General features: G+C 43.5%; 1 protein-coding gene across 1 annotated transcript in view; it reads right to left on the reverse strand.

Moving 5' to 3' along the window:
* The window catches only part of GRIN2D (glutamate ionotropic receptor NMDA type subunit 2D), a 721,729-nt gene that overhangs the window by 80,914 nt on the left and 622,804 nt on the right, over positions 1-18,011 (reverse strand). The window contains exon 14 of the mRNA XM_075276758.1: positions 11,255-11,484. Coding sequence (XP_075132859.1) covers positions 11,255-11,484 — 230 coding nt within the window. The remainder of the gene's footprint in view (positions 1-11,254; positions 11,485-18,011) is intronic.

The raw sequence follows: 18,011 nt of genomic DNA on the forward strand, positions 1-18,011 counted from the left end.
CTCCACCATTAATTGGTCCAAACTGGGCTGGTTAGAGGCTCCCTCCACCATGAATTGGTCCAAACTGGGCTGGTTAGAGGCTCCCTCCACCATTAATTGGTCCAAACTGGGCTGGTTAGAGGCTCCCTCCACCATGAATTTGCCCAAACTGGGCTGTTTAGAGGCTCCCTCCACCATGAATTTGCCCAAACTGGGCTGGTTAGAGGCTCCCTCCACCATGAATTGGTCCAAACTGGGGTTTTTAGAGGCTCCCTCCACCATGAATTGGTCCAAACTTGGCTGTTTAGAGGCTCCCTCCACCATTAATTGGTCCAAACTGGGCTGGTTAGAGGCTCCCTCCACCATGAATTGGTCCAAACTGGGTTTTTTAGAGGCTCCCTCCACCATGAATTTGCCCAAACTGGGCTGTTTAGAGGCTCCCTCCACCATGAATTGGTCCAAACTGGGCTGGTTAGAGGCTCCCTCCACCATGAATTTCCCAAAACTTGGCTGTTTAGAGGCTCCCTCCACCATTAATTGGTCCAAACTGGGCTGGTTAGAGGCTCCCTCCACCATGAATTTGCCCAAACTGGCCTGTTTAGAGGCTCCCTCCACCATGAATTTGCCCAAACTGGGCTGGTTAGAGGCTCCCTCCACCATGAATTGGTCCAAACTGGGGTTTTTAGAGGCTCCCTCCACCATGAATTGGTCCAAACTTGGCTGTTTAGAGGCTCCCTCCACCATGAATTGGTCCAAACTGGGCTGGTTAGAGGCTCCCTCCACCATTAATTGGTCCAAACTGGGCTGGTTAGAGGCTCCCTCCACCATGAATTTGCCCAAACTGGCCTGTTTAGAGGCTCCCTCCACCATGAATTGGTCCAAACTTGGCTGTTTAGAGGCTCCCTCCACCATGAATTGGTCCAAACTGGGGTGGTTAGAGGCTCCCTCCACCATTAATTGGTCCAAACTGGGCTGGTTAGAGGCTCCCTCCACCATTAATTGGTCCAAACTGGGCTGGTTAGAGGCTCCCTCCACCATTAATTGGTCCAAACTGGGCTGGTTAGAGGCTCCCTCCACCATGAATTTGCCCAAACTGGGCTGGTTAGAGGCTCCCTCCACCATGAATTGGTCCAAACTGGGGTTTTTAGAGGCTCCCTCCACCATGAATTGGTCCAAACTTGGCTGTTTAGAGGCTCCCTCCACCATTAATTGGTCCAAACTGGGCTGGTTAGAGGCTCCCTCCACCATGAATTGGTCCAAACTGGGTTTTTTAGAGGCTCCCTCCACCATGAATTTGCCCAAACTGGGCTGTTTAGAGGCTCCCTCCACCATGAATTGGTCCAAACTGGGCTGGTTAGAGGCTCCCTCCACCATGAATTTCCCAAAACTTGGCTGTTTAGAGGCTCCCTCCACCATTAATTGGTCCAAACTGGGCTGGTTAGAGGCTCCCTCCACCATTAATTGGTCCAAACTGGGCTGGTTAGAGGCTCCCTCCACCATTAATTGGTCCAAACTGGGCTGGTTAGAGGCTCCCTCCACCATGAATTTGCCCAAACTGGGCTGTTTAGAGGCTCCCTCCACCATGAATTTGCCCAAACTGGGCTGGTTAGAGGCTCCCTCCACCATGAATTGGTCCAAACTGGGGTTTTTAGAGGCTCCCTCCACCATGAATTGGTCCAAACTTGGCTGTTTAGAGGCTCCCTCCACCATTAATTGGTCCAAACTGGGCTGGTTAGAGGCTCCCTCCACCATGAATTGGTCCAAACTGGGTTTTTTAGAGGCTCCCTCCACCATGAATTTGCCCAAACTGGGCTGTTTAGAGGCTCCCTCCACCATGAATTGGTCCAAACTGGGCTGGTTAGAGGCTCCCTCCACCATGAATTTGTCCAAACTGGGCTGTTTAGAGGCTCCCTCCACCATGAATTGGTCCAAACTGGGTTTTTTAGAGGCTCCCTCCACCATGAATTGGTCCAAACTGGGCTGTTTAGAGGCTCCCTCCACCATGAATTTGCCCAAACTGGGCTGTTTAGCGGCTCCCTCCACCATTAATTGGTCCAAACTGGGCTGGTTAGAGGCTCCCTCCACCATGAATTTCCCAAAACTTGGCTGTTTAGAGGCTCCCTCCACCATGAATTGGTCCAAACTGGGCTGGTTAGAGGCTCCCTCCACCATGAATTTCCCAAAACTTGGCTGTTCAGAGGCTCCCTCCACCATTAATTGGTCCAAACTGGGCTGGTTAGAGGCTCCCTCCACCATGAATTGGTCCAAACTGGGCTGGTTAGAGGCTCCCTCCACCATTAATTGGTCCAAACTGGGCTGGTTAGAGGCTCCCTCCACCATGAATTTGCCCAAACTGGGCTGTTTAGAGGCTCCCTCCACCATGAATTTGCCCAAACTGGGCTGGTTAGAGGCTCCCTCCACCATGAATTGGTCCAAACTGGGGTTTTTAGAGGCTCCCTCCACCATGAATTGGTCCAAACTTGGCTGTTTAGAGGCTCCCTCCACCATTAATTGGTCCAAACTGGGCTGGTTAGAGGCTCCCTCCACCATGAATTGGTCCAAACTGGGTTTTTTAGAGGCTCCCTCCACCATGAATTTGCCCAAACTGGGCTGTTTAGAGGCTCCCTCCACCATGAATTGGTCCAAACTGGGCTGGTTAGAGGCTCCCTCCACCATGAATTTCCCAAAACTTGGCTGTTTAGAGGCTCCCTCCACCATTAATTGGTCCAAACTGGGCTGGTTAGAGGCTCCCTCCACCATGAATTTGCCCAAACTGGCCTGTTTAGAGGCTCCCTCCACCATGAATTTGCCCAAACTGGGCTGGTTAGAGGCTCCCTCCACCATGAATTGGTCCAAACTGGGGTTTTTAGAGGCTCCCTCCACCATGAATTGGTCCAAACTTGGCTGTTTAGAGGCTCCCTCCACCATGAATTGGTCCAAACTGGGCTGGTTAGAGGCTCCCTCCACCATTAATTGGTCCAAACTGGGCTGGTTAGAGGCTCCCTCCACCATGAATTTGCCCAAACTGGCCTGTTTAGAGGCTCCCTCCACCATGAATTGGTCCAAACTTGGCTGTTTAGAGGCTCCCTCCACCATGAATTGGTCCAAACTGGGGTGGTTAGAGGCTCCCTCCACCATTAATTGGTCCAAACTGGGCTGGTTAGAGGCTCCCTCCACCATTAATTGGTCCAAACTGGGCTGGTTAGAGGCTCCCTCCACCATTAATTGGTCCAAACTGGGCTGGTTAGAGGCTCCCTCCACCATGAATTTGCCCAAACTGGGCTGGTTAGAGGCTCCCTCCACCATGAATTGGTCCAAACTGGGGTTTTTAGAGGCTCCCTCCACCATGAATTGGTCCAAACTTGGCTGTTTAGAGGCTCCCTCCACCATTAATTGGTCCAAACTGGGCTGGTTAGAGGCTCCCTCCACCATGAATTGGTCCAAACTGGGTTTTTTAGAGGCTCCCTCCACCATGAATTTGCCCAAACTGGGCTGTTTAGAGGCTCCCTCCACCATGAATTGGTCCAAACTGGGCTGGTTAGAGGCTCCCTCCACCATGAATTTCCCAAAACTTGGCTGTTTAGAGGCTCCCTCCACCATTAATTGGTCCAAACTGGGCTGGTTAGAGGCTCCCTCCACCATTAATTGGTCCAAACTGGGCTGGTTAGAGGCTCCCTCCACCATTAATTGGTCCAAACTGGGCTGGTTAGAGGCTCCCTCCACCATGAATTTGCCCAAACTGGGCTGTTTAGAGGCTCCCTCCACCATGAATTTGCCCAAACTGGGCTGGTTAGAGGCTCCCTCCACCATGAATTGGTCCAAACTGGGGTTTTTAGAGGCTCCCTCCACCATGAATTGGTCCAAACTTGGCTGTTTAGAGGCTCCCTCCACCATTAATTGGTCCAAACTGGGCTGGTTAGAGGCTCCCTCCACCATGAATTGGTCCAAACTGGGTTTTTTAGAGGCTCCCTCCACCATGAATTTGCCCAAACTGGGCTGTTTAGAGGCTCCCTCCACCATGAATTGGTCCAAACTGGGCTGGTTAGAGGCTCCCTCCACCATGAATTGGTCCAAACTGGGCTGGTTAGAGGCTCCCTCCACCATTAATTGGTCCAAACTGGGCTGGTTAGAGGCTCCCTCCACCATGAATTTGCCCAAACTGGCCTGTTTAGAGGCTCCCTCCACCATGAATTTGCCCAAACTGGGCTGGTTAGAGGCTCCCTCCACCATGAATTGGTCCAAACTGGGGTTTTTAGAGGCTCCCTCCACCATGAATTGGTCCAAACTTGGCTGTTTAGAGGCTCCCTCCACCATGAATTGGTCCAAACTGGGGTGGTTAGAGGCTCCCTCCACCATTAATTGGTCCAAACTGGGCTGGTTAGAGGCTCCCTCCACCATTAATTGGTCCAAACTGGGCTGGTTAGAGGCTCCCTCCACCATTAATTGGTCCAAACTGGGCTGGTTAGAGGCTCCCTCCACCATGAATTTGCCCAAACTGGGCTGGTTAGAGGCTCCCTCCACCATGAATTGGTCCAAACTGGGTTTTTTAGAGGCTCCCTCCACCATGAATTTGCCCAAACTGGGCTGGTTAGAGGCTCCCTCCACCATGAATTGGTCCAAACTGGGGTTTTTAGAGGCTCCCTCCACTATGAATTTGCCCAAACTGGGGTGTTTAGAGGCTCCCTCCACCATGAATTTGCCCAAACTCTGCTGGTTAGAGGCTCAATCCACCCTGATTTTCAAAACAAATGTTGGTGCCAACCTCAACTTACTACAAGGGCCAAATTCACTGCTGGTGACAAGCTCTCCTCACTGCAAGTGCCAAATACACGTTTCAAGGTGTTTTCCTACTGTCAGAGAGGTGGTATTGAGTGTGTAAAGTGTGTAGTTGTTAGGCTGTGATGTTGGGGTAATAGAGGGTCTTTGGTGTGTTAGATGCCCCCAGACATGCTTCCCCTGCTGTCCCAGTGTCATTCCAGAGGTGTTGGCATCATTTCCTGGGGTGTCATAGTGGACTTGGTGACCCTCCAGACACGGATTTGGGTTTCCCCCTTAACGAGTATCTGTTCCCCATAGACTATAATGGGGTTCGAAACCCGTTCGAACACACGAACATTGAGCGGCTGTTCGAATCGAATTTCGAACCTCGAACATTTTAGTGTTCGCTCATCTCTAATGTTTATTTTTTGGGGGAACATAAGACACAACTGTTGTATCTCCAGTAAAGTAAAAAGTAGAAATATAGACATCTCTTTTACTAAGGATACCTTGCGGCAGTTGTGGCTTATTTCTCCTTATAGTACCCAGCTTGGTAAGTTGTCTTTTTCGCAACATCTGGCCCAGTTGGTAGGATGTGAAAAAGTTGTCACATATGATATGTTGTCCTTTTAGTCCATGAGTGAAATCACAATCAACTCGCATACCTTGATTTTCTTCAGCTCTTTCTCCAGGATTTCTTCCTGTATACACTTGAGCATTTACAATGTATGAACTTTTGCTGTCACAAAGTGTCCATATCTTGATGACGTACTTTGCTGGCTTACTCGGTATGTATTGTCTGAATGGGCACCTACCTGAGTACTTGCTTACTGATAAGAATAGTGAAACCTCCACCCTTTTGAATACTGAGATGAAGTACACAGGAAAACAAATACATTTTGCAGAAAGAATTAATTAGTGGCCTATTGATCAGTATAAAATGTTATCGGGTCATATTGACTCAGTAAACAGTCCAAGTGTAACGATCAGTGTGTGGCAAAAAGCAAACAAAAAACAACGCTCATAGTAAGAACCCCTCAAATGAGGAAAAGTCAATTAATCACAAGATTCAGATCCGCATAATAAATAATCTGCAGGGTCTCAAATTTCATTTTGCGTCATATAGGACCGAACAGAACAACAGGGTTAAGATATTCTAGTAATTTCTGGCCTTGATTTACTGACATTTGAAAGGTATATATAAAAAGAAGCATCGTACAAGTGTCTTGCAATTATATGGTATATATTTTTGTAGATTTTTCCGGCTCTGGTGACTCAAGCATTCTTTTCAATGATCAATTGATGGTAATTTGTATTTTTAATTCAGAATGACTAACCACTGAATGGAAACGCTGCTATCATGTGGTTTCATTAAGGAGATGTCTGTATCATCAGCATGCACCTGTTCACTGGCGCTGAGGTCATGACATTTTTACGTTGGATTGCTATATTTGACAATGGAGGCCACATTTAATGATAGGCTTTTTTTTCTTCTGCCTACAATATCATCAGCCAGATGTCTGGTTAACGGATGATGTCATGCGGATTCAAGTTGGCTTAGTCAAACATACCGGAAACTATTCTTGCCCAGTTAGTAACAATGTGTTAATGGTGTCTCAATTGTCAAACTGTTCCTAGTTTTATTACATTTCACCAGCCAACAGTTCTCGGTTGAGAATAAGCTTGATTCACCTGGGATAATGATCACTTTTGTGTTTTCACTTACCACAATTTCAAACCCATCAAAATAGCTCCGTTCTTTGGTTGATGAAATGATCTACTTACAAACATAGCAGTGAATCATAGCACAAAGCACATGAAATAGATATGGAATAAAAAAAAATCTTATTAATTTTTCAATTATTTGTCTTCATGTATATACATGCAAAAATACTAAACAATTATATGAAAATACACAGACACATATGTTGGATAGTTTAGATATTTTGTTATTACAATATGATGGATTCCATCCTGTCTGCTATAAGGGAATCATTTGAAAAATCTTCTACATATGAGGAACCTCTATCGTACTCACATCAAACCATCTTGTATGGACAATGTACACTTCTCATACTCTCTCCTATAACACTACTATAAAAATTATAAGATTATACTTTGCATTCATGCTTCTGTGAAGGAATCTTAAATTTCTATGGGGTTTTGATTTAAAAACACCACCTTAGATATTTACTGTCAAATCATGATAATTTTTGCAAGGCCCTCTGACATTTTAATGTCAAGCTGCTTCCAGACTCTGTCCAAAAAACTGATATCAAAGAAAGCATATACTTTAGAAGACAAGCTATATTTTTCCTGTCCAGTTCCAATGCTACTTCCAGATACTTGCCTGCAGGAGGAAACTATCAAGCATGTCTAATACTATTATCACATGTAAAAACAAAGGATCTTTAAAATTCAATTCATCCAACCCTCTTACTCATCCCTTATTTCTTACTCAAAAGAGATGTTGAAAATAGTCAGTACATACTTACGAACATATCGTGGCAGATCTTGACAGATATATATAAATAAATATATATATATATATATATATATATATATATATATATATATATATATATATATATATATATATCCTATTAATATTATAAATGTGAAAGTTTGTGGGTTTTGAGTTTGTGTGTGTTTGGATGTTCGGATGTTTGTTCCTCAATCACGCAAAAACCGCTCCACCGATTTGGCTGAAATTTTCCACAAACATAGTTAATACACCCGATTGCGCAATAGGCTACTTTTCGTCACAATAGCGCATATACGTTTGTGCCAGGAACCCCACAAAACCCAAACTCACACCACCATCTCTGCAATCTCACACACTTTGGACCATAGCAAGCCACAAAATTCATATTGCCCTCTACAGCAGAGGTCAGCAACCCCACACAATCACATATACATATACTTTACCACTTTGCCCCTCACCTTAACGATACTCCAGGAGGCGCTCTATAACGCTCCGGAGCAGCCATGTTTGCCGACCCCCACCGCTCTGACAATCCGCGACACCGCCCACCCATGTCAATACCCCTAGGCGGTCTAATAAATGCAAAAAAAAAGTTTAAAAAAAGTAAAAAAAATATAAAAACAAATAAAAAGGATTAAAAATTCAAATCACCCCCCTTTCCCTAGAACACATATAAAAGTAGTTAAAAACTGTGAAACACATACATGTTAGGTATCCCCACGTCCGAAATCGTCCGCTCTACAAAGCTATACGAATATTTTTCCTGTTCGGTAAACGCCGTAGCGGGAAAAATGGTCAAAAGTGCCAAACCGCCGTTTTTTCACTGTTTTGATTCTGATAAAAATTTGAATAAAAAGTGATCAAAGCAATAACATTTCCCGAAAATGGTAGAACTACAAAGTACACCCGGTCCCACAAAAAAAGATGCCCTATGCATCCCCGTACACGGACGTATAAAAAAGTTACGGCTGTCAGAATATGGCGACTTTTCAAAAAAAATTTTTTTAACATAGTTTTGGATTTTTTAAAGGGGTCAAAATGTAAATAAAACCATATAAATTTGGTATCCCCAGAATCGTAACGAAACACAGAATACAGGGGACATGTCAATTTGGTTGCACAGTGAACGCCGTAAAACCAAAGCCCGTAAGAAATTCGCAGAAATGCATTTTTTCTTCAAATCCACCCCATTCTGAATTTTTTCCCTGCTTCCCAGTACATTATATAGAATAAATAATGGTGGCATCATGAAGAAAAATTTGTCCCAGAAAAATTAAGACCTCATATGGCTCTGGGAGCGGAGAAATAAAAAAGTTATGGGGTTTAGAAGGAGGGAAGTCAAAAACGAAAAACCAAAATCAAAAAATGCCATCGGCGGGAAAGGGTTAACTTCAAATACCTCTGTCCCAAAGTCACTATGTAAAGTTTCTCACAACACCGTATATATAGCAGCTCAAATACAAATTACATCCAACACAAAAGTCTCACGTATTCTCTGAATTACAGCAACAACAAGATACAAAGTTACATTTCATATCCCATACCTTATACACAGTACGAAAACCTTACCCGCGCCTGTATATACCCACTGCTACAACCACCGCAGACGAAGTCGCGGGTACCAGCTAGTATATATATATATTGTAAGCCGATGGCTGGTCAGGTAATGGAGGGGGTGTACATCTCACCCAGACTACTCAGGTGGGTGAGATGAGAAAACTCCAGGAATGTTTGTTCTCGGCAGACAACTTTCATCTCCTGAGCATTTTGGTAAATGCTAAGTATTGGGCTGGATTTTTAGGAATGTCAGGTAGGTTGGTAGTGGGACCTGTCATTCCACCCCCCCTCCAGTCCACACTTTGGGGACGTTCCAGCAGCGACTCAGCTGCAGAGAGTCTCCTCGTCAAGGAGGCTTAAGAAGTTTCTCCAGCAGCAACACTTTGGCAGAGTGCGGCTGGAGAGTAAACAGAGAGGTCATATTTTTGGATTTATGTTACTCTAGGTGAGGTAACCTATTCTTATGTTCAGTTAGAGACTAGCCGGGCAGGTATTTATTTTTGTATTGTTTTCCTTTTGTTGCTGCACTATATTTTTGAGTGAAAATAAACTCTACCTTTGTTTTGGACTAAAGAAACTGGACTTGTGTGTCTATGCCACCCCACCTAGCAACCCCAGACGGCACTGTTTCTGTCTCTTTGGACTTCATCAGCGCAGCCTAGAGAGAATTGATTTGGTTTAAGTGAGAGGCTGAGAGACCAGATTATGGGGATAACGTCTAACCTTAGGGAGAGACCACCTTCTCAGGTGTGTGGAGACTTATACAGCCAAAAATCAATTCTCTCTAGGCTGCACTGATGAAGTCCAAAGAGACAGAAATGGTGCCGTCCGTAGCTGAGAAATTGATTTGGTTATAACCTCGCATCATGCAGTGAAGACTTCTGGGAAGTCGGGCATGTTGTTCAGGGTGCTTGCTATAGAGGGCAGCATAACAGAGGCACTGTCTCCCTGTTTACATCTTGGGAGACAGATTTGCATATTCTTCCCATGTTCCCTTGCAGTGGAGCAACTATGGCTATAAGTCTCCACACACCTGAGAAGGTGGTCTCTCCCTAAGGATAGACGTTATCTCCACACTCAAGGACAGATTAATCTTCTGTTATCCACTTTATGATTTGCTTTTATGGTTGGTACTATGTCCATCACAAATTTATTAACCCTGCTGTCTGGTACACTGGAATCAGACAGGTGAAGATTTATGATACAAAGCCTTCCACTGTCAGAAAGGAGAAAATTAACCTTTTAATGGGAAATGCAGCAGTTGTTCAACATGTAGAAAAAGAGAGCTCTATGAAAAGAGGCTGTGGAACAAAAATGGACACATGAGAATAAAAGGATCCTGGTAGGGTAAATTGTAATATCAAAGATATTTTTTATTTAACTTATAGTACAAATTGCACTGTGCAGAGGCTCCCGACCGCCACCAACGCAACCCGCCCGGGGCCACGCAAACAAGGACATCTGTACTGGAGACCCTCAGGAGGCCGCAACTGCTGTCCACTACTCACCACTACCCCTACTTACATTTGATTTACATGCCACAGACCAGAGTAGGACAAGCACAGTGCACTGAGCACAGCAACTCTCTAGTGTACCCCTATCCTAAGGGACCCATTTGAGCTGATAAGGTCATGTTGCACACCACAACCGGAGTATATCTTACACGCTAATACGGTCATTACCCGCATTTGCCTGACAGGACACTGACAGGAGGAGACATTCACCCTACCAATCTGGAGCCTATTCTATACTCCGACCCATACTACGAGCTTGAGGAAGGCAGAATTTGCCGAAACGTTCTCGTATATACTCTGTATAGCCACGTGTGGCACAGTGCAATTTGTACTATAAGTTAAATAAAAAATATCTGTGATATTACAATTTACCCTACCAGGATCCTTTTATTCTCATATATATTCTGGGTTGGGACCCTTTCCTGTAGGTTCACCAGGGTGCCAGTCACACCCTTATTTTAAAAGCGGACACAATTTCTCTGTGGTGGCATTGACAGGGAGGCGAATGATGAGAAGTTAGTGTACATGACATTTTGTGACTGTATCAGTGTCTTGGCCCAGATAGAGAAGGTAATGTAAAGTAAAATGTGTATCTGCGTATGTCTCTGTGTGTATAGTATAAATCAGTTTTTTTGGGGGGAGGGGGGTTTTGACTATACAATATAAAAAAATACAATTTTTGAAAAGAACAGTTTAAAATATGTTGAATTTTAGACTCTTAAATGATATGTCTCTTACAAAGATTATAATTTGCAATCTGTAGAGAGATGATTTATGTCTGACAATCTCTATGATTTCTTTGGTCATAGTCTTAACAGCTATCGGTGTCTGTAAGTATATCCTCTTGATAACTGCTTATTTAAACTAGTTTTCTCCGTAATGAAAATTCTAGACCACTGTGATATACAGAATTTTGTGTGAATTTAATGAAGATCAACAAAGCAAATGTTTAATCCCTTACTTTTTTATCGCTGAGTCCAGACACAGTATCCACATACTCCTCCTGGATCATGAAGGCAGCCAGATTGGCAGTGTAGCTGGCCAGAAATATTACTGCAAAGAATGCCCAGATGAGAACCATGATTTTACTTGTGGTGCCTTTTGGGTTTTCCACTGGAACAGAGTTGTTAAATACAAGAGCCCACAGCAACCAGATGGACTTGCCAATTGTGAACTTGGAACCTCCTGGACCTTAAAATTGAGAAATAGAAATACCTTTGTTAGTGGAAGCAAGGGTGATAAAACATAACATACTTACTGATATAACTTCTGAAATAAATTACTTTTATAAAAACTACAAATAAAGCTGTACTTAGTCAAACATAGATTTAGTAGTAAGTGCACTACACGTGCAGCACAACTGTTAGACCTAAATAGTCTGCCCAGTACTGTACATAAACAGATACAAACCCCTTCCCCACAATAAAAGTAAATTCAAATTGAATTTCAATATACTTGATTATTCTGTTCTCACAGGATACAAGTCAACTTTAGAGATATACGGTAACATATCCATAGGTTGGCAACTTAAGCACATGTGAAAACTATTTATTTGGCTACATACTGAACTGTAACTGGTCAGAAATTATTCATTTATTAACTAAAAAAATGGCGATTCGCTTCAGATGAACAAAACTGACCACCCTATGAGGAAATGGCTGCTGTCAAGTGTTTGACTAGGAAAAACAGTATATACATGTGCAATGACTCCACATGTCTATGATGTGGTAGCCACACCTGATTGCCTGTCTGCCAATAGAAGGTGCTAGGTGGACCTAACAGTGCTGATATTTTATGGAGTCTAAAAGCATGATGATCAAAATTTAGCTGTTGCGGTAATGGTGGATATGCAAATAAAGATGAGATCCATCTCACTGCATTATCAACTATAGCACAGTTCAGAAAAGCAATAGCAATTCCAGCAATAGTTAGAGAATCAAGAAATTGCACAGGCAGATTAGTGCTAGGTTTCAGGGATATAGCTTAGGAAGGTTCATAGACAGTGACTCAGTGACTGGGGGAATTTGTGCTTCTTCTGCTTACACATACAGTTAACCCTTTCATTGCTTATCATCTAATATTGTCTGACAGTATTTGTGCAAGAGCAATTTCGTCTCTACAGTGGGGCAAAAAAGTATTTAGTCAGTCACCAATAGTGCAAGTTCTACCACTTAAAAAGATGAGAGGCGTCTGTAATTTACATCATAGGTAGACCTCAACTATGAGAGACAAAATGAGAAAACAAATCCAGAAAATCACTTTATCTGATTTTGTAAGAATTTATTTGCAAATTATGGTGGAAAATAAGTATTTGGTCAGTAACAAAATTTCATCTCAATACTTTGCTATATATCCTTTGTTGGCAATGACAGAGGTCAAACGTTTTCTGTAAGTCTTCACAAGGTTGGCACACACTGTTGTTGGTATGTTGGCCCATTCCTCCATGCAGATCTCCTCTAGAGCAGTGATGTTTTGGGGCTGTCGCTTGGCAACACGGACTTTCAACTCCCTCCAAAGGTTTTCTATAGGGTTGAGATCTGGAGACTGGCTAGGCCACTCCAGGACCTTGAAATGCTTCTTACAAAGCCACTCCGTCGTTGCCCTGGCGGTGTGTTTTGGATCATTGTCATGTTTAAAGACCCAGCCACGTTTCATCTTCAATGCCCTTGCAGATGGAAGGAGGTTTGCACTCAAAATCTCACAATACATGGCCCCATTAATTCTTTCATGTACCCGGATCAGTCGTCCTGGCCCCTTTGCAGAGAAACAGCCCCAAAGCATGATGTTTCCACCCCCATGCTTTACAGTAGGTATGGTGTTTGATGGATACAACTCAGTATTCTTTTTCCTCCAAACACGAAAAGTTGTGTTTCTACCAAACAGTTCCAGTTTGGTTTCATCAGACCATAGGACATTCTCCCAATACTCTTCTGGATCATCCAAATGCTCTCTAGCAAACTTCAGACGGGCCCGGACATGTACTGGCTTAAGCAGTGGGACACGTCTGGCACTGCAGGATCTGAGTCCCTGGCGGCGTAGTGTGTTACTGATGGTAGGCTTTGTTACATTGGTCCCAGCTCTCTGCAGTTCATTCACTAGGTTCCCCCGCGTTGTTCTGGGATTTTTGCTCACTGTTCTTGTGATCATTTTGACCCCACGGGGTGAGATTTTGCGTGGAGCCCCAGAGCGAGGGAGATTATCAGTGGTCTTGTATGTCTTCCATTTTCTAATTATTGCTCCCACAGTTGATTTCTTCAATCCAAGCTGGTTGCCTATTGCAGATTCAGTCTTCCCAGCCTGGTGCAGGGCTACAATTTTGTTTCTGGTGTCCTTTGACAGCTCTTTGGTCTTCACCATAGTGGAGTTTGGAGTTTGACTGTTTGAGGGTGTGCACAGGTGTCTTTTTATAGTGATAACAAGTTTAAACAGGTGCCATTACTACAGGTAATGAGTGGAGGAAAGAGGAGACTCTTAAAGAAGAAGTTACAGGTCTGTGAGAGCCAGAAATCTTGATTGCTTGTAGGTGACCAAATACTTATTTTTCACCATAATTTGCAAAAAAATTCTTACAAAATCAGACAATGTGATTTTCTGGATTTTTTTTCTCATTTTGGCTCTCATAGTTGATGACTACCTATGATGTAAATTACAGACGCCTCTCATCTTTTTAAGTGGTGGAACTTGCACTATTGGTGACTAACTAAATACTTTTTTGCCCCACTGTATACACATTCTTTAAACATACTTGTGTTTTAATGAGAACTGTTTTGCTAAGGACTGTCTAGTCTGCACTAATGTTATCTGTGACTGACCGATACACAGTGTGAAGGAGCATTGCTGTTAATTTGAACAAAATATTTTAAGTTTTTCTCTGTACCTGCAAGCATGCATATATACTATACACACACACACACAGTAATGAATGCTCTGCTAATGTGAAAAAGCACTCTCTGTGTGCATTAAAAAAAAAAAAAAAAATTAGAAAACAAACAAGGCAGGAGACAGACAAAAGAACGAGGAGGATGAAACAATTGTGCAAGTACTGCTATTAACAAGAATGTGGGCGCCGAGACCAACACTGCTTCTGATTTTAGTGGCTCAGCCAGTAGACGATGGATTGTTTTACTTCCTGAGAATGAAGATTAAGTTTTTGAATTTTGAATTATTTAACCGAATAATCTCAGTCATGGGAGGACACTGAATCCGAGAGTAATGTGATCTTGAGTCAGGCTTCTGTATGTTCCTTTTCTTCCTCCTAAATAACACATAATTTACCACAGGTCCTTTCTGGACTGTCATTCTTTACTGACACAGATCATTGGTAGCTATGTGGCACCTGCTGAACAATCTATCTCTCTTAGCCAGCGGTCTTTCTTCTCTTGTTGATGAGCTGGATGAGAACAGTTAGCATTGTGTGGAAGCAGAGGAGGAAAACATGATAACTATTGGAGTGAAGGTAGTAGGCTATGTGGTGCTATTATTACTGCTAGTCATCATCACCAACTGTTTCTCCTACTACTCTACCATGCCAACATCAGTCATCTATAAGGGAATGTGTGGCCAGGAGACATCAATATGTCCCCAGTCATCTAACATATATGCAACTTAACTCACAACTGACCAAGATTCTGGCAGTACAATGGCTGCCATACCACTTAGTGGTTTCCACTGCGTTCCACTATCTCATGACATGCGTTCAACCTCATCGGAAGACAAGTTACCTCCATTATTTCAATAGGAAATATGTCCATACTTTATGTTGCCAGGGATTGGAGAATGGGGGGCATTACTTGAATATTTCAGTTTGGAGAAGGGTGCATACCATTGTTGACATGTGTAGCAACAATTATGGACAAGGAAAATACATGGCTGTTATAGACTGCAGTATCAACGTTTTGAGCGCTAGTGGCCACAATCCAGAAATGCATCAAGGCCAGGTGCTAGTTGCACCTTGATTGCACAGGCCCAGTTCTAATACCATGCAGGGCCCATCAACCTCCTCTTTTGACCATTTCCTGCCACCATCTTCACTCCTCTTCTCCACTCCTCCTCCTCCACCCTCATTTCATGGTTGTAAGGCAAAGTACTGCCATGCAATTTTGCAATTAATGAGCTTGATTCAGAGAAGCCACACAGCAGAGGAGCTGCTTTACTGTAACCTGCAGCAAGTATTACACTGGATGACTCCTCACCATCTCCAACTGGGCAGCATTGCCATCGATAATAGCACCACAATGTCCCTGTATAGCGCATGTTTTGAATCTGGTGATTCACTGCTTAATTAATCTGTATTTCGTCTTAAAAGAGATGGTTATCATGAGCAGAAAAAACACTTTGATCAGTTTGCAGCCACAAATGGTCTGCCCATCTTATCTGCACATTTTAACTCTGGAACTCCAGCTTAAACATGATGAAACATGCGTGTGAGCAGCAGAAGTTGGTGAACGATTATTACATGAAGCAGACCACATGAAGAGATAATGTGTTACTTCGTGATACATGATTGGAGACATATGAGAAAAGTGTTCCATCCTCTCAAGCCCTTTGAAGTAGACAGCAAATTTGTCAGCAGGGTTCACTGCAGCATCAGCAATGTGATCCCTGATCTGTATATCTTACAGGAAACCCTTACATTCATACAACAAAGGATAGAAGAGGAGGAGCAGTTTCTACCTCTTAGTCAATGTCATCACCCTGTGTTGATGGAGGAGGAGGAGGATCTGGGCCAGAGTCAATATGGTAGAAGAACTTGGACTCCTAGACTGGAAGAGGAGGAAGACTCTCCTTTGTATGCAGAGGGGCCCCTTGATATGTCATCGGCACAGCCAGGGGAGGAGACTGACCCATATCTGTTTCAAGATGCACAAATGCAGAAAATTAAAGAAAAGAAAAGCAAAAAGTGCTCCCTAGGGCAGAGCCTTTAATACATTTAACTAAGCAACTGCACTGCTGCTGATGCTGGCTGCTACTCCTAAACAGCTACCACCACTGCCAACACTCAGGGAGACATGTCCTGTGGCCTGGTCCACCAAATTATGCTCTGATGCACTGTCACACATGTTTCCACAGCTTCTTAACACAAAACAAGAGTTCATATCTGCTCCCGTCATAGGATAATTTTTGGTGTTTTTTTTTTTTTTTTAAATCCACCTCTTCATCACTTTTCAACTTCTCTAAGAGCCACTAATTTGTATCCCATATAACAATAAGCCTGTACAACTTACAAACCATCAAAATGGGCAAATTTTACTACAAATCCATTGCTTTTTGCAACATAACCATACATAAAAACATGTCTAAAAAACCATGGGCATGCACCTTTTACCCCCAAAATGGTAATTTTTGAGCGTTTTAGATGTTAAATGTATAAAAGCAAGTGTCAGTTCAAAGTACGATTAAAGTCAGAAGTCAGAGTTTATATGCATACTTGGCACTTTCACTTCGACATATTGTAACTTTGGCTGTTTGCTTAGAGAGCTTTATATTGGATAGATTGGTTCCTCTGAGCCCCATGAGTGTGCCAGCCCATCTAGAAATCATTGTTCAAGTAGTCAGTATCTTACTCCAGGTGCTGTAGGGCTGCATTTTTAACACTATACATTCCCTTTAAAACAATAAAATATAGAATACTAATATACAATAATAAAACAATGGTATTTTTTCTCTGCACATGGCCAAATTTCTCATCTATTAAATCAGAAAAGCCTTTCCCAAAGGTTGTCAATAGTTCTATTGTTTAATGTTAGTCTCTACTAGAGATGAGCGAACAGTGTTCTATCGAACTCATGTTCGATCGGATATTAGGCTGTTCGGCATGTTCGAATCGAATCGAACACCACGTGGTAAAGTGCGCCATTACTCGATTCCCCTCCCACCTTCCCTGGCGCCTTTTTTGCTCCAATAACAGCACAGGGTAGGTGGGACAGGAACTAGGACACCGGTGACGTTGAAAAAAGTAGGTAAAACCCATTGGCTGCCGAAAACATGTGACCTCTAATTTAAAAGAACAGCGCCGCCCAGCTTCGCGTCATTCTGAGCTTGCAATTCACCGAGGACGGAGGTTTCCGTCCAGTTAGCTAGGGCTTAGATTCTGGGTAGGCAGGGACAGGCTAGGATAGGAAGGAGAAGACAACCACAACAGCTCTTATAAGAGCTAAATTCCAGGGAGAAGCTTGTCAGTGTAACGTGGCACTGACGGGCTCAATCGCCGCAACCCAGCTTTCCCAGGATCCTGAATGGAATACACTGTCAGTGTATTCCCGTATACCCGATATATACCCCCGATACCCGTTCCAACGGTGTGCCCCCCCACCTTCACCCCAGAAATACCCTGCAAGTCCCCTAGCAATAGGATTGGGGCTATATACACCCACTATTTTTGCTACTGCCATATAGTGCCATTGTCTCACTGGGAATTCAAAGAATATATTGGGCTTACATATAACTTCAATTCCAGGGAGAAGCTTGTCAGTGTAACGTGGCACTGACGGGCTCAATCGCCGCAACCCAGCTTTCCCAGGATCCTGAATGGAACACACTGACAGTGTATTCCCGTATACCCCATATATACACCCCAAATCCCCGTTCCAACGGTGTGCCCCCCCACCTTCACCTCAGAAATACCCTGCAAGTCCCCTAGCAATAGAATTGGGGCTATATACACCCACAATTTTTGCTACTGGTATATAGTGCCATTGTCTGACTGGGAATTCAAAGAA

Source organism: Leptodactylus fuscus, chromosome 6, assembly GCF_031893055.1.
Source record: "Leptodactylus fuscus isolate aLepFus1 chromosome 6, aLepFus1.hap2, whole genome shotgun sequence".
Taxonomy (NCBI): domain Eukaryota; kingdom Metazoa; phylum Chordata; class Amphibia; order Anura; family Leptodactylidae; genus Leptodactylus; species Leptodactylus fuscus.